The following is a 27,836-nucleotide window of genomic DNA, read 5'->3' as shown; positions in this document are numbered from 1 at the left end:
GGGATTACTTTTGAGTTGGTGGACCGGGCCACTTTCAAGGACTCAAAGGATCTGAATGAATACACACCATGGTTGTCATGGATTCTCTAAAGACAGTCACAGATGATACGATTCCACGACTAGAAACCCTGGATGAACCACGAGATCCACAATCTGCTGAGGGCCAGATCTGTGGTGTTCAGGACTAGTGACCAAGTAACATACAAGAGATCCAGGTACGACATCCAGAAAGCCATCTCACTTGCATAGTAGCAATTCCAGACCACATGAATCACTGAAGAATGCTCAACAGCTGTGACAGGGCTTGAATGCCATCAGCTCCTACAAAGTGAAACCACATGACATATGTGCCAACAAGGTTCCACTCCCAAAATAGGTCAATGCCTTTATATTTACTTTGACTGTCAAAACAGGGAGGTACCTTCATGAACTCCCACAGCCCCCGACAACCCTGAGATTTCAGTCTCTGAGACTAAAGTGAGAGCATCTTTCAGGAGAGTAAACCCAGGGAAAGCATCTGTGCCAGAAAGGGTTTCTGGCCAAGTACTGAAGACCTGTGCTATTCAAATGGCTGGTGTGTTCACCGTTAACTTTAGCCCCTCACTTCTGCAGTCTGAGGTCATACCGGCTTCAATTATACCAGTGCCCAAGAACATGGTAACCTCCCTCAATGACCACTGGGCAGTAGAATTTACATCCACTGCACTGAAGAGCTTTGAGAGGTTAGTGATGGAAGCACATCAACTCCTGTCTGAGGAACGACTTGGATCCACTCAAATTTGCCTGTCATAACAGTTCAGCAACAGATGTCATTCCATTGGCTTGTCACTCAACTCTGAACATCTGCCCTTCATTGACTACAGCTCTGCATTCAATACCGTTATCTCCTCAAAACTAATTAATAAGCTCAAAGACCTAGGCCTCGATACCTTTGTCCAACAGGATCCTCGATTTCCTCACTTGTAGACCTCAGTCAATTCAGATGGGCAACGTAGGATTCTGATGTTTAAATCCAAGGTTCTTTTAAAGTCAGAAAAGAGGCACAAAATGAGTTGCTTCACAATTGTTTTATTAAGCATAGATAGAACAAAGTAAAGTTTAACTGTGACAGAGGTCTACTAAGTGAAGGGAAATCTAAGATTAAGATGGTGCTGCTTTGTATTTAGCTATTTTATACCCATAGAGATGAGGACAATTCCATTCAAATTTGTAGACAAGAGACAACTAATGAGAAAGTACTTATTCAAATATTGCACTACCAAGTTAACCAATGAGAAAACACTTATTTTAATAATGTAGAGCAAGGAAGCTTCCAGAGCTTCCTGGAATTATACTTTATATAACCAATAGAAGCATATTAAACTCTTATTTCCATACATTTAAAATACAAGTAGATGTATTGCAAAGAAAATTAATCAATCCAATTTAGGAATTAAACAGCCTAATCCAATACCCCCCCCCCCAACTTCAATTGTAAATCATACATTTGAAATCATTACATCTAAATTTCAGAAGCAGAAAAACTTATGGTACCTACATTATGTATAAAATAATCATAAAAACTACTACCCTGTAACAAAGTGTATATATTATTCAACATACTCATAAGATTATGTCATAGTTAGGTAGATTAATAGGCACACATGCGAGTTTGAACTATTCTATTTCACCTTTAAACAGGTAAAAAAGATGTAAATTATGATAAGACATTAGTACTTTGTATAAAAAGACGTAGGCAAAATTGGCAAAAATATAACACATGCATTAGAATAAGCTTCATAATGTTCAGTAGTTGTCAACTTGCTTTAAGTCTTCTGGCCAGTTAGTGATTTAGTCACTGTAGCCCACCAGTGCAAGCACTGTAGCCAAGAAGTCACTAGCACATTAACCATAGCATTTGTTGTCCTTGTCGGGTACCACTTTAGCTTGCTTGCAGTGGCTGATGAGTATCCAATTTTACCTTTTACCTTCACTGCCATGTTGATAATTAACAGCAATTGATAAGGACCTTCCCACTGAGCTCCCAGTGGTTCCTTATCAGGACCCACTCACCAGGAACCAGGGTGTGTCCTCCTCCTCCTACTTGATTACCCCAAGCAGCAAACAAATCTGTTGAGAAGCAGACTGGACAGCTTGGGTTAATTTCACACAATAGTTAATTAAACTGGCTTCCATAATGTATATATCAGCCTCTCTGAGATCAAGGGCTCCTGGCAGAGACATAGGACACCCTGTTACCATCTCAAATCAACTTAGTTTAGTTTTCTTTGTTTGGAGTTGTTCTGATACTATACAAGACGATACAAAGAGCCACTGGTCATAGTATGCCTTCCTCACGATACTTAGTCAATTGTTGTTTGATAGTTCCATTCATTTGTTCAACCTGTCTTGGTGACTCTGGTGATGTGGAGAATGAAAAAACCATTCAACATTCATCTATTGATATAATACCTGACAAACACTCCCGACGAAATACATTCCTTGGTCAGAATCAATGTGACATAGTCCTTGATCAGAGTTTTTGCTGGGTGAGTGGCTGTGGCTTTCCTTGTCAGAATATATTCCACCCATCTTAAAAACTTGTCCACTATCACTTGTACGTCTGGGCATCCTTGACACTTTGGTAAAGAAATGTGGTCCACAGAATAAACCAGGTAGGCAAGAGCACTTAACTGTAGCAGCTTACTACTGCTCCATGATTCATTTTCTAGCATATCACATATCTTTCAAATATTTGTAGAACTTGTACCCTAAACTTTGGATTCCACCACCATTGGGAGAATCTGTTGATCATCTTTTGCACTCCAATGTGACCTGTGGAGTGTATTTATTGAGTAAGATAATTTTGTGTAGTATGTTCATCGGCAATGCAAAGTTCATCTTCATTTCCATAATTCCAGTTGCCGGGTTCAATGTCTATGTTCTTTGTACTTCTCTTATTAGTTCCTGTGCTACTCTTTTTGCAATTTCATCCACAAATGCAGTTCTATGGTTTTCCATTGTAGTCATTTTGAATTTTAATACAGCAACTTCTAATGGCAGTTGTATGACATTCGTTCAATAAGTTGGTCATTCTTGATTGGGGTTCCAACAGCCCTAAGAAATCCCCTTTGCCTCCTTAAGTTTCCAAAATCACAAACAGCCCCAAAAGCAAACAAGAATTTGAGTAGGATGCTGTCGTTTTCCATATTCTTGAGTTAAGACTGCCATCATGTAGCCATGTTTCTCATTGACAAACAGGGTAAATAGTCTACCCGTACTGGGGATTCCTAATGCAAGTGCAGTGCATAATCCCACTAAGTTTGAAAAGCTTCCAGTTTTTCTTCAAAAAAAGCCACAGGGTCATCTGATCACTTGCAACTCCTCAGCAGATTGTGTGGCTGAGCAAAGACGAGAAAATCTGCAGATGCTGGAAATCCAAGCAATACACACAAAATGCTGGAGGAACTCAGCAGGCCAGGCAGCATCTAAGGAAAAGAGTAAACAGTCGATGTTTCAGGATCCTTTCCTCAGGATTGGAAAAGTAGATGGCAAGTTAAAGCAAGAAGGTGGGGGGGGGGGGGGGTGGTAGGTCGTAGTGCAAGATGGTAGGTGATAGGTGGAATTGGGAGGGGGAAGGGGTGAAATAAAGAGCTGCGAAGTTGATAGGTGCAAGAGATAAAGGACTGAAGAAGGGGGAAATCTGATAGGAAAGGGTAGAAGAAAGGGAAAGATGAGGAGCACCAGAGGCAGCTGATGGGCAGATAAGGAGCTATGGCGAGAGGGGGAAACGGGAATGGGAATGAAGGGAGGGGGTGGGGCAATTACCAGAAGTTTTGAGAAATCGACGTTCATGCCATCAGGTTAGAAGCTACCCAAACTGAAATGTTCAAAGCTGCTTAACTGTTGTAGGAGGTTTTGCTGACTTAATGACTTTTGCATGAACCTCAGTGATTTCCCATTTACCTTGGGAAATTTTCTGTCCCAAGTAAATTACTCCCTCTTGTTAAAAGTATACCATGTCTAGATTCACTTTGTCACCTTTGGAGGATAGATATAATTAAGCAAATAAAGCACATCATGTTCATGAAGGCCTACAGTTTTGGATACAATCGCAACATCTTCCACATATTCTATGTCTCTCAGGTGTTTTCTCACAGCCAAGGGACTGTTGCAGAGCCCTGTGGTAGTTTCCTCCATTGGTACTATTGAACATCAATTGTAAAAGCCAATCATGGTTGATAATCAGGTACTAGTGGTGCAGACGACAATCTATCAGTAACTGTAAACCATTTGTGCAATGGCTTCAGGGCATCGAAAAATAGTTGATGAATTTGCCATTAGCTTGTCAATACATTGATAAACAATAGCTTCTTCTTCAGCCCTCTTAATGCTCCATTACTCATCCTCACAAGTTGCTAGGTTCTGCTGTATTGGTAAGCTGTTCAACGTAAACTGTAATTATTCCAGAATTCCGGAGCACTCTCCAATATAGGCTGCAATTCCTTGGGCGGAGGTTCAGAAGTACATGCTTCCCAAGGCACACGACCAGCAGTGGTATCATTGGCAGCACCAGTTGCAAGACCACTCGTTTGAAGTCACAGCTGCACTTTTCTATTTTGTTTATGTTTGCTTCTGAGCTCTGCACAATGCACTGCAATAGAATGCGTTATTCACGTGTTGCTCTTTCACTCATTCGGTTAATGCAAAGATTTGCTATTTAGACTTTCCATAGTCTCTATAATGCAGTTTTTGTGTTCATGGTAAGTTTTGTGTTTCTTTTGATGAATAAAAGACTTTACTCATCTCATTAACTCTTTCAATCGCCCAAACTCTTTCAATCAAACTGACTACACAGTATTATCTCTCAATCAGTAGCAGGCATTTAATGCATGCTTTTCTACTCTTAATAAACGTAACATTGCTGGTATATTTTGTCTGGACTTTTTCATTGATTCTATCGAACAGATGTTTTATTCAGGTAAGAGAATTTAGTAGGTTTCAAGACTTTGGCCATTGTTTTGATTTGATCTTAATTTGTACACATTTTCTATTGCATTGACTGCCATCTCAAAATATTAATAGTGTGTAACCAAACAAATAGTACAACCAATATTTTTATTAGGTAGCAAAATAGACCATTGTGCAACCAAACTAGATTGTAACCAAATAGGTTACATCCAAATAGATTGCAACCAATATCTTCACAGATACTTTTATTTTTTAAATAGCAACACAGCAATCCTCAATTATAATTTCCATCCAATACTCAGGAAGACAGAACTGCTTTTTCTCTTAAGGAAAAACTACTTAATTAACCTTCTGTAGATAATTAATTGTAAAATTGTAATGAAAACAAATATACAGCCTAATCTAAGAATCAAGCAGTCAGATCCAACAGCAACATCTCCTCCATAATCACCACCAGCACTGGTGCACCACAATGCTGTGTGCTTAACCCCCTGAACTACTCGCTTTGTACTTATGAGTGTGAGATTAAATACAGATCAAATGCCATATTTAAGTTTGTTGACAACACCACTGTTGTGGGCCAAATCAAAGATGGTGACGAATCAGCATACAGGAGAGAGGTTGAGAATGTGACTGAATGGTGTCACAAATCTCACATTCAAAATCAGCAAAACCAAAAAGCTGACTAAACCAGGAGGAAACTGGAGTTTCATGAGACTTTCCTCACAGGATCATAGAACCATTGAACATTACTGCACAGAAACAGGCCTTTTGGCCCTTCTTGGCTGTGCCAAATCATTTTTCTGCCTAGTCCCACTGACCTGCACCTGGCCCAAATCCCTCCATACACCTCTCATCCATGTACCTGTCCAAGTTTTTCTTAAATGTTAAAACTGAGCCCGCATTTACCACTTCATCTGGCAGCTCATTCCACACTCCCACCATTCTCTGTGTAAAGCCCCCCCCCCAATGTTCCCTTTAAACTTTTCCCCCTTCACCCTTAACCCATGTCCTCTGGTTTTTTTCCCTACCCTAGCCTCAATGGAAAAAGCCTGCTTGCATTCACTATCTATACCCATCATAATTTTATATACCTCTAGCAAACCTCCCCTCATTCTTCTATGCTCCAGGGAATAAAGTCCTAACCTATTCAACCTTTCTCTGTAAATCAGTTTCTCAAGTCCCGGCAACATCCTTGTAAACCTTCTCTGCACTCTTTCAACCTTATTCATATCCTTCCTCTAATTCGGTGAGCAAAACTGCACACTATTGTAATTCAGTGACCAAAACTGCACACAAGATCAGAGATGAAGAGAGTCAGCAACAGTAAATTGCTCAATGTTATCATTTCACAGGATCAGAAATAAGATTACAAAGGCGGCACAGCAATGCATCTACTTTTTTTTAAAAAAGCTTGCGTGATTAGGCATGGCATCTAAAACATTGACAAACTTTTATAAATCACGGTGGAGAATATACTGATTGTTTTGGCCCGGTTCTAGAACACCAATGCTCTAGAATAGAAAAAAAATATTTCAAAAAGTAGTGGATGCAGCTTAGTTCATCACAAGTAAAGCCCTCCCCAGCATTAAGCACATTTACATGGAGCGCTGTCGCAGGAAAGCAGCATCCATCAAGGACCCCCACCATCCAGGCCATGCTCACTTTTCACTGCTGCCATCAGGAAGGAGATACACAAAGTACACTGCATATGCCGGGGTCAAAGCAACACGTTCAACACACTAGAGGAACTTAGCAGGTTGGGCAGCATCCGTGGAAACGAAGAGTCAACGTTTCGGGCCGAGACCCTTCGTCAGGACGCAGTTACAGATGCAGTTGCCTGAAGTCCCATCAGGCTCTTGAACCAGAGGGGAAATCTTCAATCAGTCAAAGACTGAACTGATTCCACAACCTACTCCTTTAAGGACTTTACAACTCCTATTTTCAATATTTATTGCTTGCTTATTTATTTATTTATTTTTATATTTATATGGTTTGTTGTGTTCTGCACATTGGTTGTTTATCCAACTCTGACATGTGCAGGCTCTTTGTTGATTCTATTGTTTCTATTTATTTTGAATGCCTGCCAGAAAATGAATCTCAGGGTAGCATATGGTGACATATATGTACTTTGACCTTTTGAACTTTGTATTCTCCCTTCAAGTTCAACCTAATTTGTATCACTTGACACTTCTCTGGATTGAACTCCATCTGCCACTTCTCATCTCAGCTCTGCATATAGAATGCCTTGGGGTTTTCCATCAACCTATGTAGCAAGGCCTTCTCATGTTCGCTTCTAGCTTTCCTATGTGTCTTCTTAAGCTCTTCCCTGCCTTCTGTATAATTTAAGAGTTCTGTCAGATCATTGTTTCATAAACCTTAAGTATGTTTCCTTCTTTCTCTTGAAAAAGTGTTCCACTTATCTTGCCAACTATGGCTGCATCACTCTACTACCCTTTCCCTGCCTTGATGGGACACACCTATTCAGAACCTCATGCAAGTGCTCTATAAAAATCTTGACACTTCTGATGTACATTTCCTTGTGAATATCTGTTGCCAACTCATGTTCCCAAATTTTTGCCTAATAGCATAATTACACCTCCCCAATTAAATACTTTCTTATATCATCTGCTACAATCCCTGTCCAAGGCTTTGGGAAAAGGCAGGAAACAGTGGTCACTGTCTCGGCAACTCTCACCCACTGAGAAATCTATCACATGACCAGGTTCAATGTCTAGCACTAGATACAATGTAGGCTAATCTATACTGTGTCAAGAATCCTTCCCGCACATACCTAACAAATTCTGTCCCATCTAAACCTCTTGCACCAATGAGATGCCAATCTATATTAAGGTAGTTGAAGTCACCCTTGATAACATTTTTCCAACGTTTTCAAAATCTGCCCACCAATCTGCTCCTCTGTGTTCTTTTTGCTCTTATAGGTGACCTATAGAATACTCCCTTAGTGATGGCCCCTTTCCTGTTTCTGATTTTGACCTATATTAACTCCTTGGATGACGTCTTGACAATAACCCCCTTTCTGGAGATGTGGTACAATCCTTGATTAGCAATGCCACTTGAAACATCTAAACCCCACAACATCAAACGGCCATACCTCCCTTGGGACAACCAAGTCTCTGTAACAGCCACGTTTTAGTTCTATTGCTGATCCACGTTCAAAGTTCATCCTTGTTGCTGTTAAACACATTTATCTAACTACATTTATACCTTCTTTATGCCCATCACTCTGCACAATCTCTATACATCTACATCGACTTATTTACAAATTCTATAATTAAGCTGCCCATTTCATGTAGAATTTACATCTTATTATAGTGGCATATATAGTCCACAAGAGCTCTTTCAACTAATGTCTTAAATGAAGCATAAATTCCACTTGCACTAGTAGATGAATTTCAAAGTTTCTACAATACAAGAGAACCAGTGGGCATTTCCTGTATATACCGTTGTACAATTATACATTTCAAAAGAACTATTTAGGCTCTTACCAAATGTAGTAGGCAAATGCTTCAAATCTGACCAATAGAGAGATCACTTTGCTTACACTTTCTTCTTCATTTCATTACAAAGCTCAAAATAATCAATGGAAAGAATTGGGAGGAGGGGAAAGAAAGACCCTTTCAACATTGTTCAGATCTCCATTGCAGTGAAGCAGGTGAAAAAAAATCAACAGATATCACCAGCACTTTCCCCAGAGCATTAGTACAAAATCAGCTAACAACTAATTTTTCATAGCACAATAAAATTGGAAGAGAAGGCCAACTGACCCTTCAAGGCTGCCCTATTATTATGATCATTGTTAATCTATGCTGGTCTTAACTACTTGTGTCAGTCCTCCATACTATTTTATTCTTCAATATTTCAAATATTTATTTACCTCCAGTTTAACTACTTATAATGATCCAGCTTCCCACAAAATGCTTTTTCACAAAAAAATCAGCTTGCTTCCAAACATTTATCTCTTTCATGCAAAATCTCATTGCATATAAATCTTTGAAGAAGCAAAGTGTTTGGATATGCCAAATGATTTGCTTTTGTTTGAGTAGGATTAATAAATGCTGACTATTCTATTTAAATGTATGCTCAATATGCAATTTGACACATCCAAATTTAAGAGGAATGGCTCAACAAATCATTGTTTACACATGGCACATGTTACAAAAGGTAAAGCATTTATCATAACCAATTTCAGCCAAAAACAATAAGTATATCTCAGCTTTTTCCAGTGGTCCAAAACAATTTGATGCTTTACCCAATGTCGTTCTATTGAAGTGCCATCAAAACAGAGTGCTCAAGACTATAAGTCCACTATTGTAACAGTTGGGCTAAAGGCCTGTGGAACATAATTGGGAGGACTTTTACCCAAGGTATTTCAACAGCAAATACGGCAACAAGCTGACAGTTTGCAAAATCATTCCAGGTAGTTCCCACCTACTGAAAGACCATTTTCACACGGACAAGAACATTGCAAGGAAAAGATGACGGACAAGAATGAGAAAACTGGTAACAGTCAGTGAGCAAGTAATCCAAGCACAAGTTGAATACTAAGGCATTCCAAAAGGACCTACTGCCACAAAAGGAACAAACTGAAAGAATCAAGAGCTTGTGCTTTTTAAACAGTCAAAATTCACCTGAAGTTCCTACTGCATTAAAATTTACATAAAATTTATATCTATAATTTCCAGTGCTATTTTAACAATTTCAGTAAAATTGAAAAAAAAGTACCAGTATTATCATCCATTTTCCCAGAGCAAATGTACAAATCCAAGAACATACAGATCAGCTGACACAAATCATCTATATTGTAACTTCAGTGTGGCACACAAAATGAAATTTTTCAAACATAATCACTTTGCCTTTGAAAGTTATCATCTTGTGATTTTCATGCAAAAAATGCTCTTATCAGCATAACATGCAAATTTTTAAAGTGCTCTTTATTTTTTCTTCTCCAATTGGCAGTAGTAAATTGCTTCCGAATATCTTAATACTGCATGTTCAGCTGGTACTCGGATTAATCACTTACTGTCACCGGTTTTCTCATTCTTGTCTAATGTCTTTTGTTTTTATCTATGGAAAAATGATCTCCATTCTATGGTTGGAAAATGCCAGGAACAAGTTTACCCATTGTCAGCTAGTTGCCATATTTGTTGTTGAAGAATCTTGGGTAGAGCCTTTAGCCCAGCTATCTGAATAGTAGACTGGCCCTTGATATGCCCTGTGCACTCTGTATTTTGGTGTTATACCAGTAGAATTATGTTGGCTGAAGAATAGCATGACAATGATTTGGACCTCTGGAACAAAGTTGAATTTGTTAAGATATTAACTTGAACATGGAACAGTACAACACAGGAACAGTCCCTTCGGCCCACAATGTTCTGACAAACCAATTAAATTAGTAAACAATGGGCCAACTAAGCTAATCCTTTCTGTCTACACAATGTCTGTATCTTTCCATTTCCCTCATAGTCATGACTCTAAATGTCTCTTAAAAATCCATAATGTATCTGCTTCTACCACTCCTTCCCCCCCCCCCCCACCCCCAGGCAGCATATTCCAGGTTTCCACCACCAGGTGTAAAAAACTTGTACCTCACATCTCCTTTGAACTTACCCCCTCTAACCTTAATGCATGCCCTCTGGTATTAGACATTTTAACCCTGGGAAAAAGATACTGTCTACACTATCTATGACTTTCAATCTTATAAAACTCCACCAGATCTCCCCTCAGCCTTCACTGCTCCAAAGAAACAATCCAATTTTGTTCAACCTCTCACTATAGCACATAGCTTCTAACCTAGGCATCACCCCTCCAAAGTATTAACATCCTTCTTATAATCGGGCAACTAGAAATGTATGCAATACTCCAGATGCTGCCTAACTAGAATTTTAAAGTTGCAACTATTTTCTGACATTTTAAACTCAATGCCTCGACTAATAAAGACAAACAAGCCATATGCCTTCTTAACCCTCTATCAACACCTGTATAACCACTTGCAGGGAGCTATGAACTTGGACCCCAAGATCCCTTGCTCATCAACACTGTTAAGGATCTTGCCCTAAACAGTGTACTGTCTCTTTACATTTGACCAAGGTGCAACGCTTTACATTTGGTCTGGTTAAACTCAATCTGCCATTTCTCTGCCCATATCTGCAACTGATCTATATCCCATTACATTCTTTACCAGTCTTCTATGCTATCCACACCACCACCAATCTTTATGATCCCTATGGAACACCAGAATCACAGAGCTCCAGAGTGAAAAAGTCCCTTCCACTAATAACTTCTGTCTAGGGACATATCCATATTTATAGGCTTGGCACTGATCACCATTTCCTCCATGTCCTCCTTAATATATACATCAGGATTTACTGAGGACCTCACCCACATCTTCCATATTCAAGCAAATGTTCCTCCCTTTATCCTTGAGTGGTCCTACCAATCCCCTAGTTGCCCTCTTTGTCCTTGCCCCTAATGTATGTATAGACACCTTGGGATTATCTTTAATTCCTCTTGCCAAATACTTTTCATGGCCCCTCTTGGCTTTCCTAAATCGCTTCTTGAGTTCTTTTCTGGCTTCCTTCTAATCTTCAAGTGCTCTTTTTGATTCCAGCTTCCCAAGCTTTACATACCTTTCCTTTTCCTTCTTAATTAAATTCATCATCTCCTTCAACATCCAAGGTTCATTTACTTTGCCATCCTGGTCCTTCCTTCTGACTACAACATAGCTGAACCATGCTCCATGCAATTGGTCTTTAAACACCTTCCACATGTCAATTATGGGCTTACCCAAAAACTGTTCCCAATTAACTTCTCCTTAGTTTCTCCTTAATGCTCTCATTATTTGCTCTGCTCCAATATAATTCTCTCCTGCAAGGTCCATAATTATTATTATCTGTAGCTATCTTACAACTGAAGAAGTTATGGTAACTGTTCACTAACAGGTCGGCTGGTAGTGCAGTGGCATCAGCGCTGGACTCCGGAACAGAGGTTCCCGGGTTTGAATCCAGTCAGGCCATTCAGAGTACGCTTTCCATCCGTGCCAGGTTGAGCTCGCAACTCGACCTCGTAAAATAAAGAAAAATACTGCAAAATGTCTGTGTGAGGAATGGCGCGCCACACAGTCTTTGGTTCCACGCCATGTAAAGCATGAAAATGCCCGACTCTGGCCTCTCAGTGTCGACGTCTTCATCATCATCATTCCCTAACTGCTCACCCCATGAAAGGCTAGGTCACCCGGCTTATTACCCAACACCAAGACCAGTACCTCCTCTTGTTGGACTATCCACAGACCACCACCCAGAAACCTAACAAATTCTACCCATCTAAACCTCTTGCACTAAGGTCCCAGTTGATATTAGAGAAGTTGAAGATCTCATGAAAAAACAACTATTGTTTTTACCCTTTTCTTTAATCTGCCTGTATATCTATTCCTCAATGTCCTAATGACTAACTGGGGGGAGGGGTCTGTAGGACAATCCCATAATGACTGCATCCTTCATATCTGAGTTCTGTTCATATAGACTCAATATGAGCCCTCCACTTTGTCTCCTCTGAGTGCAATTGTGATATTGTCCCTGATAAATAGTGCTACTTCCCCACCAACCCTATTTTACCCTCCCCCACCTTCCCTAAAACATCAAAACAATGGGAAATTAAGTACCCATTCCTGACCCTCTCTCAACTTGATTTTTAGTATGTTTGACCTTAGAAGGACTTATCTCCAGCTTAATTACAAAAGTCTTCCTGACTTTCCAGATTTTTAAGAGAGTTTAGAAGAGAGATTAGGCAGTAATTTAAGTATTCAAATGTATGAAATCAAAAGTTTTAAAGGTTGGATCTGAGTGACTTAGAGGCAAATTATTTACAACCATAACTCAGTACAAACCCATTGATTAGAGTCTCTTAGGCAACTCTTAAGTCAGCTTAACTACATATGCACAATCACCATTTTAAATTTCAGAACAAGAAATGATGCATTATATTCAAAGGGCTCCTAGATATTCTAAGATATTATTACCCAGGGCCATTTAAGGTACATGAAGTAAAAGAATGAATGACCCACTAGAAAGCAGACAGAAGATATTGGTAATGCAGAAATCTCCACAATCTGGTTTTGTTTACTAATTTGTTTACAGACTTGAATACCAGAGTTCATGACAGCTGCTTGGAGGCAAGAGTCAGATCTCCAACAACAGAAATATATTTCAAAAGGAGCTAAAATAAGCAAAATAGCATTTTCTGTAACTGCTCTAATGCCACTCTGTTGTCAGAGTAAAGAATATCACCAAGCCAATAAAGACATTCTCTGCATAGGGTAGTAAAACAGCCAGAAATTGAAGTTCATATCAGAAACTAGGACATACATAAACTATCTATCCATCAAGCCTAATTTCAATGCATATAGAAAGATTAAATTAACAAATTATTGCAGGTTAGAAACAATGTACGCTATGGGGAATTTTGAACTGTTACTTTACAAAAAGTTATTTGCCCATTTTTGGAATCTGGGCAATACTAAAATGGCCAGCATTTACTGTCCTTCTCCCACTGCCATTGGAGTGGTGGTAAGCTGCCTTTTGTACCATGGCACTCCTCCTAGTGAAGGAACTATTGTATGTGAGCTTCAAGATGGTTACAACCTGGAAGGGAAATCGCAAGTGGGATGCACATGCACCTGCTGCCCTTATACTTTTTGATGATGAAGGTCGAGGGTTTTAAGTTGCTGTCAGGATTAGCTTAAGTAATTGTGTTGCATTATCTTTTGTAGATGGTATATATTTCAGCTATTGTCTGCTGGTAGTGTGGGAAATGAATGCCTGGAATGATTAATGGATGCCAATTGTGCTGGCTGCTTTGTCTTACATAGTGTCAAGTTTCCTCAGTTTATGGGGCTACTCTTCCAGGTAAGGAAACATTCCATCACACTCCTAACTTGCATCTTGCAAACAGTGGAATGGATATTGGTCAGAATGCCCTTTTGCCGGCTTATTCACTTAGTTGCTCTAGGTAAAGTTTTGCTCAATAATATCAATCAGATAATCACCCCAAGATTTGGTAGTGATGAATCTGCCATCACAATTTCATTTAATGGCAAAACTAAATGATGAGACACATTCATAGTGCCAGGTCATTGCCTGGCACTGTAGAGGTATAAATGTTCAATGCCACTTCTCAGCCCATGCTCATCTAAGTTTTGCTGGCTGCAAGCATGGACTTCTTCATTTGCCGTGGAATTCTGAAGGGAATTAATTATGAATCCCAGTAAGCAACCCCACTTCTAAACTTATGACAGAATGAAGTGGCTGAGTCCCTCCAGTATTTAGAGAGTGTTCCTTTGTATTTCCAGCATCTGCAGATTTTGTCACGTTTGCCACCTTCTTCTGAAGTAGGTTTCCAACCACTTGAGTACTTTCCATTGATTTCAGTTTTACGAGGGCACATTGATGCCACACTTAATCAAATGTTGCCTTGATGTCAAAGGAAGTTATTCTCGCCTCACTACGAGAATTTAGCTGAAGCAGAACTTAACTTTAACTTCGACGAAGAATGTGTTAAGATCTAGAGCTGTGGGATCTTGGTGAAATGCACATAATGTTGGATTAGGGTCTAAATGGCTATATAAATTGTTATTTTTTTGTAATTTAACTTTGTAATGCTTGTTTATATTTGTATAATCAACAGTTTATCTATAAATTTTCAGTAATTTGTAGAACAGTTGGTTCTGTGCTAATCACGGCAGCATCTTGGCAAACATTATCTGAAGCCTTTCCAAAGCCTCCAAATCCTTCCTGTAATGAGGTGACCAAAATGATCACAGTAGTCCATGTGCAGTCGACTTTTTTGTCAACAGGAAATATCCAAGCAATTTTGTAAATGTAAGAACAGTAAAATACTGTAATAACAAGAGATCAATGAATAGGTATCCTACAGCAAATGACTTACTCCCAACTCCCCAAAACAGTCCCCCATCTAACAAGGTATCATTAGAAGAGCAAAAGAATACCTCTATTCAGTATGACACTTCATTTCCTGGACATGTTAATTCCATTACTTCTGTTTGAAAACCAGAACTCCTGGTGCCTACACTTCAAAAGCCAATTAAAAAGGATGTCACGTGGACTTCCGGTATGGCACAGATACAGCCAGCAGCATAATCAGCAAGGGCTCCCAGTTGGTCTTAGTTCCCCCTAAATAAGAAACGGTTATTTAAATAGAAAAGTGGGTCTTGTAACATGAAATGGGGAAACAAAAGAAAGACAAGAGGAAAATTGCAACAAAACCCGAAGACAAGTGGTAAAGTACCGACTGATGGTGAGAACACAGACGACAGTACTAGCAACCAAGTTGAACGCAAGGATATGGAGGCTGTTCATGCTAACATCATGGCCGAAATACAGACACTTCGTTCGGACATGGAAAAAAAAACTGAGTGATATCTTGGGTTTTCTAAACAAAGGACTGGTGGATTTCAGAGAAGAAATTAACCAGAAATTGAATGCTATTGTTGGTGATTTAAAAGAAATAACGGGCAGAGTTGAGGATATGCAGCAAAGGGTGGCAGAAGTGCAGGAATGGAATGCCGAAGCCAGGGAAGTTCTTTCCCACGCAGTGGAACTTCAGGAAATCATTCAAGCTCGACTAACAGACCTGGAGGCGCGCTCACGCAGGAATAACATACGTATCCATGGAATTTCCGAGGGGGTGGAAGGAGACAACATACAGGAATTTCTGGAAAAATTTATTAAAACAGAGTTGTCCCTTTTCAACGCTGCCCTAGGCATACAACACTGCCATCGATCTCTTAGATCCAAACCACCACAAGGTTCCAACCCAAGGTCCGTGGTCATCTACTTTCTGAAGTATAAAATTAAAGAGTTGATGCTTCACTCTGCTTGGAAAAAAGTGAGAGATTTATTACGACGGGAAAAGAGTATTTTTTGATCAAGACTACCCGACTGAAATACTTACGAAAAGAAAGGCTTACTCCACCATCAGAAAGACGCTTAAAGAAAAGGGGCTCCGGTTCCAGACTCTTTACCCAGCCAAACTTCGAGTGGACAAGTCATCTACAATAACGCATCAAAGGTGACAGAAGACCTGAAGAACAGGGAATTTTTCCCGGACTGTCTCGGAATCGTGGCCCCTGAGGAAGGCAAGGCTATGGCAAAACTGAGACAACTTTCCTGGGAGACAACTTGTGCAAAATCCTGCCAGGACCGAGAAACACGTCTGAAATGCATCCAGGACAAGCTAAGGGAATTTCAACGCAACAAAGATACTGCATGAGAACTCTCAAAAGTATAGTGATTAAATATCTTTCAGCCAGGTCAGTAAAATTACATGTACCCTAACACCAAATTATAATTGACTTTGTATTAAGAACTTAAAAATAGAATAAATGATTTTTCCTCTGTAAGCTCTTATTACTATAACTGACCACAAACCTGGGAGCTGATGTTTGATTTTGAGTTTTTTTGTGTGCACCGTACTGATTTCAATTATTCAGAGGCATCAACCTGCACTAGGAGGGGCCCCTTCAGATTTAAGGGCCTCCCCCTGACTTAGAAGTTTAAACTTAGAAGATGGAGGTCACATATGTTCTATGTGTTGTTTATATGTTATATGTTAGTTTGTTGTACGGACAGAAGTTCATTTGTTTAGGTCACCTAGGGATATTTAACTATTTATATAAACTTTTTTATTGGCGTGGAATGCCGTATCAAGAATACAGAGTAATCACCCTTAATGTGAATGGGTACAGAACCCAATCAAAAGGAGTAAGGCTATAGCTAAAATGAAGAGAGAAAAGCAAGATATAATTTTTTGGCGAAAAACTCACCTTTCAAAGATTGAACATGAGAAGTTATGCAAAATGGGATTTAAAAATTGTTATTACTCTTCTTTTGAGAGGGGAAACACAAGGGGAGTTGCAATATTAATTTCAAATAAAGTAAATTTTCGGTCTTCCTCGCAGATTACAGACAAAGAAGGGCGTTATTTACTGGTGAAGGGTTTTATTGATCATAAAGAAGTTACACTATGAATGTTTACCGAACACCAGGAAATGATAAACAACTGATTAAGAATGTTTTTAATATAGTATCTATGGAAACATCTGGTGTGGTAATATGTGGGGGGGGGGGTGGAGGACTGGAATATTCAGTTACATCCTTCTCTGGACTCCTCAAATAGAACAGAAAAGAAACTCAGAAACATTACATGTCAAAAAACTGCTCAAAGAAATAGGCATGATAGATGTATGGAGAGAGTAACACCCACTTGATAGACGGTTTACCTTTTTTTCTCACCCCCAAATAGATTTTTTTTATGTTTAACTCAGAGAAACTTATTATAAAATGCGATATAGGGGTAAGAGACATCTCTGACCACGCAGGGGTTTACTTAACATTACATTTAGATAACAAACCCAAAGATACCTTGTGGAGACTTAATACCAGTCTTTTAAATGATCCCCTATGTTTAAAATATCTAAAGAAAGAGTTTGAAGATTATATGATATATAATGATAATGGAAGTGTCCCCCAGCACTCTGTGGGATGCTGCAAAAGCTGTTATTAGTGGTCATAAAAGTGGTCAGCTCAGAAGAAAAAGGAAAAAGAGAAACAAGTCAAGGATCTTATTGAAAAATTACAATTTTTGGAGAGTAAGCATATGAGTATAATGACAGTAATGTCTTGAATCAAATTTTGGATACAAAACGAATTCTAAATAATATTTATGAAAGTGAAGTTGAGAAGAGAGCTTTGTTAAACAAAATTTCTATGAGAATGGTCTCAAATCTAAGAAATTACTTGCATGGAGAATAAGTAAACAACAGGCTGAGAGATCTATACATAGGGTGAAAGAACCCCAGACTAATAAGATGCCTCACAAATTGGAAGACATTCAAAAATCTTTCGAACCATACTACACAATGTTATACGCTCAACCCAAACCTGCAGAGTTAGCAGACATATCTAATTTCTTAACGTCCTTAGATTTACCATCTGTAGGAACGGAGCAAGATAAACTAATAACTCAGAAGAAATAGGTAAGCCTATATCAGCATTAAAAACAAATAAAATTTCAGGTGTTGATGGCTATCCAGCTGAATGGTACAAAACTTTCAGAGATGATAATAACAATACTTCAGAAATGTTTTAATTATGTTCTCGGAGGAGAGGAGAATCCATTGTCCTGGAATCAAGCAATAATTTCAGTAGTTCCTAAAAGTTCTAAGGTTCAGACTGCATGCAGTTCCTATAGGCCCATATCTATTCTAAACATAGATTATAGATTATTTGCATCAATATCAGTAAAAAGATGGGAAACTATAATTCCAGATATAATTGATACAGATCAAACAGGTTTTGTACAAAGTAGGCAAATCCAGGACAATGTGAGACGGGCCCTTCATCTCATTGACCATATGAGCAAAAATAACCTGGAATCTGTAGTTATTTGCCTTGATGCTAAAAAGGCCTTTGACTCGGTACGATGGGAATATCTCTACTTGGTACTTAGGCTGTTTGGCTTTAATAATCAGGTAATTGCATGTCTGAAATCTTTATATTCTTCCTCTGCAGCCAGAATTAAAATAAATGGGAATTTATCTAAAACAACATTTCTTGAAAGGAGATGTCAATAAGGGTGCCCCCTAAGCCCCATGCTTTTCGCTCTTTTTATTGAGTCATTGGCCCAGGCAATTAGAGAAGACAAGATTATAACAGGTGTACTGATCAGAGATACAGAATACAAGATTTGTCTGTATGCAGATGACATTCTCATGACCCAATACAGGTTTACATAAATTATTATCCCTGCTGAAAGAATTCTGTTCCTACTCTGGCTATAAATTAACTTTACATAACACCCAAACTTTAAATTTTAATTACGAACCACAAGAAAACCTTTACAGAATGAGTAAATTTAAATGGAAAGGCAATATTATTAAATACCTAGGAGTGCAAATACCTGAAGACTTGCCCACTATCTACAAACATAATTATATTCCCATAACAGCTGATATTAAGGCAGACTTAAATAGATGGTCATTGCTGCCAATGAATATGTATAATCGAATAGAAGCCATAAAGATGAATGTATTACCTAGATTGCTCTTTCTTTTTCTATCATTACCTGTTGAAGTACCTTTTAAGCAATTAAATGAATGGAAAAGAATGATTACAACATTTATTTGGGGAAAACAGAAACCAAGAACTAGATTTCAGACATCACAAGGATAAAGGTGGATTTGCAGTGCCTTGCTTTGAAGACTATTATAGAGCAGCACAGCTGCGCAGTCTGGTCTGTCGATGTGACCCTAATTGTGAGGCAAAGTGCAAGGATTTAGAACAAAGTCTAATAAATATCCCTCTCCAATCTTTACTGCGAGATAAAACACTCCAAAAGAAGTATTTAAATAAACTGACTAAGTGGACAACAGTCCCTCTAAACTGAATTTAAAGACCCAAAATTTGTAAGAAATATAAGACTACTACATTGGGTGGCACATGACACAGAATTCCTTCCAGCACAATTGGATGGTAGATTTACACATTGGACAAGTAAAGAAATCACCTCCTACTGTACAATATCCTCCACTAAGGGTTTGGAGTCCTTTCAACAACTCACAGAAACGCATCACTTAGAGAAAAAAGACTTCTTTAGATATCTTCAACTAAGACAATATTTTAATAAAAATATTAAAACTATTGGAGAGAAAGGGTTAAGTCTGATTAATATATTCATTGATGTGTATAAAGATAATATTAAAAAGAAACTGATAACCAGGATTTACTCGATTTTACATTCTAACAGTTGATGTTAAATGTATGTTAAATCAAAATGGGAGAAAGAAGCCAACATAAAATTGTCAGAAGATGATTGGTTAAACATATGCAGAACACATTTGACTACTTCAAGCTCAGGTCTGTGGAGGGAATTCACCTGGAAGAATACCTTAAGATTTTCCATAACGCCAAAAGTAGCTACAAAGTAACAGACCTGAACAAGGTCAATGTTGGAGAATGTGTGAAAATATGTTGGCTGATCATTTTCATATTTTCTGGGAGTGTCCAAAGGTTTTGTCTTATTGGTTAGATGTGGTAACAGAGAGAAGGTCAATAATCAGCCCAGAGATTAATTTTGACTTTAATGTTATTTATTTGGGTAATGTATCAAATGGGCTCAAAAAGCACAAAAGATATTTGTTACAAATGCTACTAGCAGCCAGTAAGAAAGCGATTACCAGGAAATGACTAAGGAAAGTCTCCTACAGTCTTGGAATGGATAGAAATAGTTCAAGAAATTTATGTTATGGAACAACTGACTTCCTCTCAGACATGCCATTAAAAAATCTGACAGATACTGGGAAAATTGGACATTTTATTTGAACCTGAAATGACTTCTTCACTGTACACTTGGTTTGAAGAACTTTGTTTTATTTCTTCCTATGAGGGAACCTGTAGAATGAACTTTAAAGTCATGGATCTTAAGGTACCCTGAGACTTTCAAGTACAATTATGGGCATATGAGTTTGGTTAACCTTGATACAGCAATGTAACTCATTTCTCTATTCATTTTTTCTATTATAAGATACAGATTTTACTTCACCTATGATGACCTTGTCTGCTTTTATCCTGTTTGTTCTGTTATTGGCAAAATAATAATAATAAAGTTTCAAAAAAAAGGATGTCATGTTACCAAGTTCTTTTGTACCACGCTAATTATATCCTGATCAAGGCTTTACCAATGAAAATGCTCTTGGCACCAAGTGGAGCTCAACAAACACTGAAGGATTATTTTCCTTTTTCTTCCCAATCAGAGCTGCCTAAGACAGCACATATTATCCTCTTCTATGTGGACCATAAGACAATAAGACATAAGGGCTGAACTGGGCCATTTAGAATTGAATCTGTTCCACCATTCAGTCATGGCTGATCCTCCACACCCCCCCCCCAGCCCCGCCACCCGCCTTCTCCCTGTAACTTGTACCTGAGAAGCCATGAAAAAGTGTTCACATTTATCTACTGGTATGTAGTATGGTGCCTGACAGCACAAGCAATGAAAAATGAAGTAACTACACAGAAATTCCTTGCAAACATATTAACTTGAACAAGTATTGAAATCATCACCAGATTATGGAACAGTCAAAACCAATCCGTGCAGTGCAATTGGTACTTAGATCAGTTCAGAAAATACTATTTATGTATTAAAATTAGCTTTTGCACATTCAAAGTCACTCAATCTGCATCAATTAGAAAGCTAGCAAGATTTATCCATTTATAAAGTACAACAGATAATTTTCATGTACAAGTACAGCAACATAATTCAAAGCAGAAGTCCTGATAAAATTTGTACATAACAATCACTAAATTAGAGTAGTTTTAAATAGTCCATTAATAATATGAAAACCTATTAATTCAATTTATTTTAGACCATACCTTTGTTCCCAGCACTTTGACAGCACAACACTGGGCTATTATAGGATGCAGAAGATTAAGTTTCAAGCTATATTCATCTTCTGATGAAAGCTTCACTGATGCACTCACCTATAAAATTAAATTAAAAATTATTCAATCATTTTATTACCAAAGTTGATCTTGTGCCTCCCTTCTTGCAAGTAAGCTACAGAAAAAATGCAGTATGTATATCATATTAATTCTTTGATGGAAGCACCTCTCACTATCAATATTGACTTTATTCTTACTAGCTTTTACTACACACCTGAAAGGACACCATGAGCAATCTCCTCTATACCAATCCCCCTCCCACCACTTCACCTACACCCAAGTCTATTTAAGGAGCAAAGATAACAATTTCGGTAGAGACAGATATATAGTTTATGCCAGAAGAACAATACCAAATGGCACATAGCATTGCTGCAGGTAGCTGACACTCACAAATCCATTTCAACCCTGGCATGGTGTTTACATGGTGTGGGCCTCCCCCACATGCTCTGGATTACTTCTGCATCCCAAAGACCTGCTAGCTGTTAGGTTAATTAACAACTACAAATCATCTCTTGTGTAGCTGGCTGGGGGCAGGCATGGAAATAAGAGAACCAGATGGTGTTGATGGGCATGAGAAAAAGCAAGATGTAGAGAAATGTAGCAAATATTGTTCTGAGAACTAACACCAACTTGACGAACTGAATGGCCCCTTCCTCCATCATAGGAAAACAAGGAGCGATGCCAACTGGGAAAGCAGTTAATTTGAATTTTATATCTGCCTGCCTGCTTCTGATCTGAAGCAAGAGTAGAGAGAGTTGACGCCGTACAGGTAAAGTGTTTTACCTTCAGTTTGTAGATGCTGGTGTAGAAAATATTGTAAGGCCAGCAGGGGAACCCACATCACCTTTTGAGAGAACGTGGAGCCATACAAGTGCTTACAGAAGTTTGGAGGCAAAAGCCACAAGATTTCTTTTTGCAACTAGACATTGTTTATCTGCACAAGTCTGAATTAAAACCTTCAAATGCTCCTGCCTACTATAATGACATTCAATGCAATATACAATAAATCATCTTATTACTCATGCTCCAAATTAGCTTTAATACAACCACAAGCCTATGAGACAAGTTTTAAAGGATTCTGAGTATTTAAGTACTTCCTGAATTTATGCTTTAGATTTGCAAGCACAACTATTCTGTTAGTTATTTTAAAAGCACATCTTGCATGTATGAATAATTGACTTAAAACCATAAAATCTAGGAGAAGAATTAGGCAATTCAGCCCATCAAATCTGCTCTATGAAACCTCAGCATTACATCCTTGCTCGTATACAGTGGTGCTAGAAAGTTTGTGAACCATGTAGAATTTTCTCTTTTTCTGCATATGACCTAAAATGTGATCAGATCTTCACACAAGTTCTAAATTAGATAAAGAGAACCTAATTAAATAAATATATATATATTTTTTAAACATTGTACATGCTCATTTTTTTATTGAGCAAAATAAACCAATATTACAGTTATCTATTGGTATAAAGTAGGTGAAGGAGTCCCGGAAGTTGAATGAATCAGCAGCAGTGCCTCCATTACTGTGAGATTGGCCTTGGGTGGAGTTGAAGAACCAGATCTTCCAGATCTTATACAAGGTCACGTCACTCCTAGACCAACCCTGGTGTTGCCAGCTGGTTCTGCCCGAGAAGTATCAGAGGATGACATTGAAATCACTTCATGATGATTCTGGACATTTGGGGCCAGTAAAACCGGTCTCTGAGCAATCCATAGGTCTTTTCCACCCCCAAATTTAGTCATGTTCTCATAATGTGGAGATAATTCACCAACCTTTCCTGCAAAACACAAAGCCCAATCCAGATGTCGGCTCCAAGTTGGGCTCTGGGAGGTGGAGCTAAGTAGTTATGGTGCCCAACAGCGACTCCTTTGTTTGCATCTTCAAAAACAGTCCTATTTCCATCTTTAATATCTCTAGTTTTCCCTTGCCTGACCAGGAGTTACACGCTGACTACGGTTCTTAGAGGGAATGGGATCTGGTCTCAGGGTTCCACAATCAGCCGGAATTCGGCATGCCAAAGACTCGGCCTAAGATTTCGGTACGGTTTCAGAAGCCTAGGATCTCCAGTAATTGGAGATGGGCAAATTAAGGGTCTGTGTTGTCACAGGAGATCCATGTGTCGTTGGGGGAACCGGGATCCTTGCGATCTCCAGGCACAGAGCTCGAAAAAAGCAACATAACGGTCTTTTAACATTGTAATCCAGCGAGTTATCTGTTGTCCCCCTGCTTGCTGGAAAATGGAATGAAGTCACTTCTCCTTATTAGCAGAGAGCCTGCAACATGTCAAATTATCGGGTGAACAATGTAGTCTTTGGGGTAACTGCAAGTCTGTGTCTTTGCTCACACTTGAGTGCTGGTAGCGGGAGTGCTTTATTTTTGCTGGTGGGGGGGAAATTGTTTTTCACTGCCGCTTACACGCGGGAGGGTGGGGAGCTGGAGGGGGGGTTCGGGGGACTTTGGGGTCCTAACGTTTAACTGTCGTTCCATTCTTTGGGGCACTCCTGTTTTCGTAGATAGTTGCGAAGAAAAAGCATTTCAGGATGTAAATTGTATACATTTCTCTGACATCAAATGAACCTTTGAACTTCTGGGGTAATGCCTTCTACAGAAGCTGTTTGGAGTCAGGTGTTTCAATCAATGAGATGAGACTAGAGGTGTGAGTTGTAGAGGTGCCCTGCACTATAAAAAAGAAACGAAGTCAGGTTGCTGACAGAGCCTGCTCTTCTCAAGGAAGATACGTTTATCTGCTCCATGCCTCGATGAAATAATTTTCAGAGGAACTTAGAAGAATTGTAGAGATGCATGAAACTGGAAAAGACTACAAAAGCATTTCTAAAGACCTTGAGTGTTCATTAGTCCACAGTAAGAGAAAATGCGAACAAATGGAGAAAATTCAGTACTGTTGCTACTCTCCCCAACAGTGGGCATCCTGCAAAAATCACATCAAGAGCACATGAAATGTTCAAGGAGGTGAAAAAGAACCCAAGGGTGACAACAAAAGACCTGCAGAAATCTTTAGAACTTGCTCATGTGTCCACTATAAGAAAAACACTGAACAAGAATGATGTTCGTGGAAGGGCACCATGGAGGAAACCACTGCTCTCCAAAAAACAAACACAAGGATATCTGCAGATGCTGGAAATTCAAACAACACACACAAAATGCTGGTGGAACACAGCAGGCCAGGCAGCATCTATAAGGAAGAGCACTGTCGACGTTTCGGGCCGAGACCCTTCATCAGGACTAACTGAAAGGAAAGATAGCAAGAGATTTGAAAGTAGAGGGGGGAGGGGGAAATGCGAAATGACAGGAGAAGACCCGAGGGGGTGGGATGAAGCTAAGAGCTGGAAAGGTGATTGCCGTAAGTGATATAGAGTTGGAGAAGGGAAAGGATCATGGGACGGGAGGCCTCGGGAGAAAGAAAGGGGGAGGGTGGAAGCACCAGAGGGAGATGGAGAACAGGCAGAGTGATGGGCAGAGAGAGAGAGAGAGAAAAAACAACTAAATATGTCAGGGATAGGGTAAGAAGGAGAGGAGGGGCATTAACGGAAGTTAAGAGAAGTCAATGTTCATGCCATCAGGTTGGAGGCTACCCAGACAGTATATAAGGTGTTGTTCCTCCAACCTGACTGTGGCATCATCTTGACAGTAGAGGAGGCCATGGATAGACATATCAGAATGGGAATGGGACGTAGAATTAAAATGTGTGGCCACTGAGAGATCCTGCTTTCTCTGGCAGACCGTGTGTAGGTGTTCAGCGAAACTGTCTCCCAGTCTGCGTCAGGTCTCACCAATATATAAAAGGCCACATCGGGAGCACCAGACGCAGTATACCACACCAGCCAACTTCAGCGAAATGGTCTCCCAGTCTGCGTCTCCAAAAAAACATTGCTGCACATCTCTTTTGCAAAAGACCACCTGAATGTTCTACAACAGTTCTGGTTAACAAACTTTTTCCAACAAGTACATGAAATAATGGATTATTTTTCTCAATTAATAAATGAACGTGCACAATGGTTTTTGTATTATTTATTTAATTGGGTTCTCTATCTTGTTTTAGGACTTGCATGAAGATCTGATCACATTTATGCAAAAACAGAAGATTCTACAGGGTTCACAAACTTTCTAGCACCACTGTAATCTTGTCCTCTCAAAATGAATGCTAACATTGTATTTGCCCCCTTATCATCGATTCGACCTGCAAGTTAACCTTTAGGGAATCCTACTTGAGTACTCCCAAATCCTTTTGCTTTTCTGATCTTCGAATTTCCTCCCCATTTAGAAAATAGTCTCCACCTTTATTCCTTCTATAAAAATGCATGCATTCCCCTACACTTTATTCTATCTGCCATTTCTCTGCCCATTCTCCCAATTTGTCCAGGTCCCTCTGCAGCCTCCCTTCTTCCTTAACACTATCTGCCCCCCACCAACTTTGCATCATCCGCAAACTTAGTCACAAAGCCATCAATTCAATCATCCAAATCATTGACATACAATGTGAAAAGAAGTGGTCTTAACACCAACACCCGCGGTACACAGTTAGCCACCAACAGCCAACCAAACTTAAAAGTGTTTTATAAATATTGCCAACTGATGTGAAAAAAATTGTCATTTACTGGACATTTTAAACACAAGGTCTATTACTATACAAGATTAAAACCAAGTAACTATTGAAAAATAGATTCTATTGGTATACTTGGATTTACTATATATGCCTGCAAAAATGATTCTCAAGAGTCGTATATGGTGGCATATGTACTTCCACAATAAATTTACTTTGAACTTAACTAATCCATACTAGCAGTTTCCTGCTCCTTTTTTCCATTTGTATTACTAAAAACAAAGTCTGAACTTGAAAGAATAGATAGATAGGAATGAAAATTTTTATTGACCTCTAACTTCTTAGCACAGCTGTTGATGAAGCCCTACATAGGCAGGCCCATTCACACATAAATACCATCAAAACAGCTGATGCTGAAGTACATGGTGTAAAAGTCAAACTTTGAGATGAAAAAAAAAATCAGCTAAAGCATGACTGGCTGCAAAAAGCAATAATTTTGAATGTCTCAGACAAAACCAACCAATATAAGGTTGAAACAAAGATTTTAAAATAATGAAGAACACTAACACTTTTGAACAAGTTTAATGTAAATTTCCAAATAATTTTAGTCCCTTTCAACTATTTCTCCACTTTCATGCTAATTCTCCAGTTCTTTCCATTTATTCAATTTTATTCTATCACTAAAGGGTATGGTGAACCTCCTCCTTGAACTACTCAGTGCTGTTGGCAAAAGTACCACTACCATGTTCTCAGGTATGGAATTACAAAATCTGCAGTGTCATGCTGGGGGAGGTGGAGTTGGCAGAAGCAGTGATACACTTTCACATCTTGCTGACTGCAAAATTCCTATATACCTGCTGGCCTTGCTTTTCTTAAGATGTAAAGACTGTATGCTTAAGTCTAGGTGTTGACAGTAGCCCAGGGAAGCTTCTGAAATACTGAAGCTCTTAATCTTCTTGAACTTGCACAGTTGATATAAACAGGTGTGTGCACTGTCCACCCCCACCTCCCCTGCCCCCAATCTTCCAGAAAGGAGTTTGATTGAGAAAAAGACTGTTGTCATGACACAATGCCACTAGGCTATCACTGTCCTGCATTCATACACATCATCATTTAACATTGAGCCCATGACGATGGTGTCATCTACAAATTTGTAGATGGAGCTAGAGCAGAATCTGGCCACAGTTACGAGTGCTTAGGAAGTAAAGTAGGAGGCTAGGGACACAGACTTGTGGGGTACCAGTGTTCAACATAATTAAGGCTGAGGTGCTGCTGCCTATCCGTACTGATTGCTGGTTGTTGGTCAGAAAGCAAGGATTCAGTTACAAAGGGAAATGTTGAGTCCCAGATCAATGACCTTGCTTGGAATTTTAGTACTAAAAGTAGAGGATAGTCAATAAACAATAGCATCACACTGGTGCCTTTAGGCACCAGAAGCTCCATAGATGCATGTAGGGGCAGGGAAATAATTTCCACCATTAACCTTTTTTCAGCAGTCTGCAAATTGCAGTGCATCAAAGTTGTCTGAGAGGCTGGATCTGATGTGTGCTATAAAAATTCTCTCAAAGCACTTCATTATGGTTAATGTCAGATGCATCAAACAGTGGTCATTAAGGCATAACTATTTTTCTTAGGTACCAGGTGGTCTTCTTAAAGCAGATGAGAATCTCAGATTGCAGTAGGGAGCAGTTAAAAATGTCTGCTAAGTATCCCCATCAGGTTTAGGTTCATTGAAGGCTGTCAGGGCAGGTGATGACATTCCATTCTCCTTCTGCTCAAAAATATG

The 27,836-nt window shown here is 39.1% G+C and overlaps 1 protein-coding gene across 2 annotated transcripts in view; it reads right to left on the bottom strand.

Moving 5' to 3' along the window:
- The window catches only part of sugt1 (SGT1 homolog, MIS12 kinetochore complex assembly cochaperone), a 175,338-nt gene that overhangs the window by 64,862 nt on the left and 82,640 nt on the right, over positions 1 to 27,836 (bottom strand). For both annotated transcript variants that reach the window (XM_073043204.1, XM_073043205.1), the window contains exon 10: positions 21,417 to 21,524. In XM_073043204.1, the coding sequence (XP_072899305.1) occupies positions 21,417 to 21,524 (108 nt within the window). The remainder of the gene's footprint in view (positions 1 to 21,416; positions 21,525 to 27,836) is intronic.

This window comes from Hemitrygon akajei, chromosome 4 (assembly GCF_048418815.1).
Source record: "Hemitrygon akajei chromosome 4, sHemAka1.3, whole genome shotgun sequence".
NCBI classification, from domain to species: domain Eukaryota; kingdom Metazoa; phylum Chordata; class Chondrichthyes; order Myliobatiformes; family Dasyatidae; genus Hemitrygon; species Hemitrygon akajei.
Note: the sequence above shows the minus strand (reverse complement) of the source record. Positions and strands in the feature narration are given on the sequence as shown.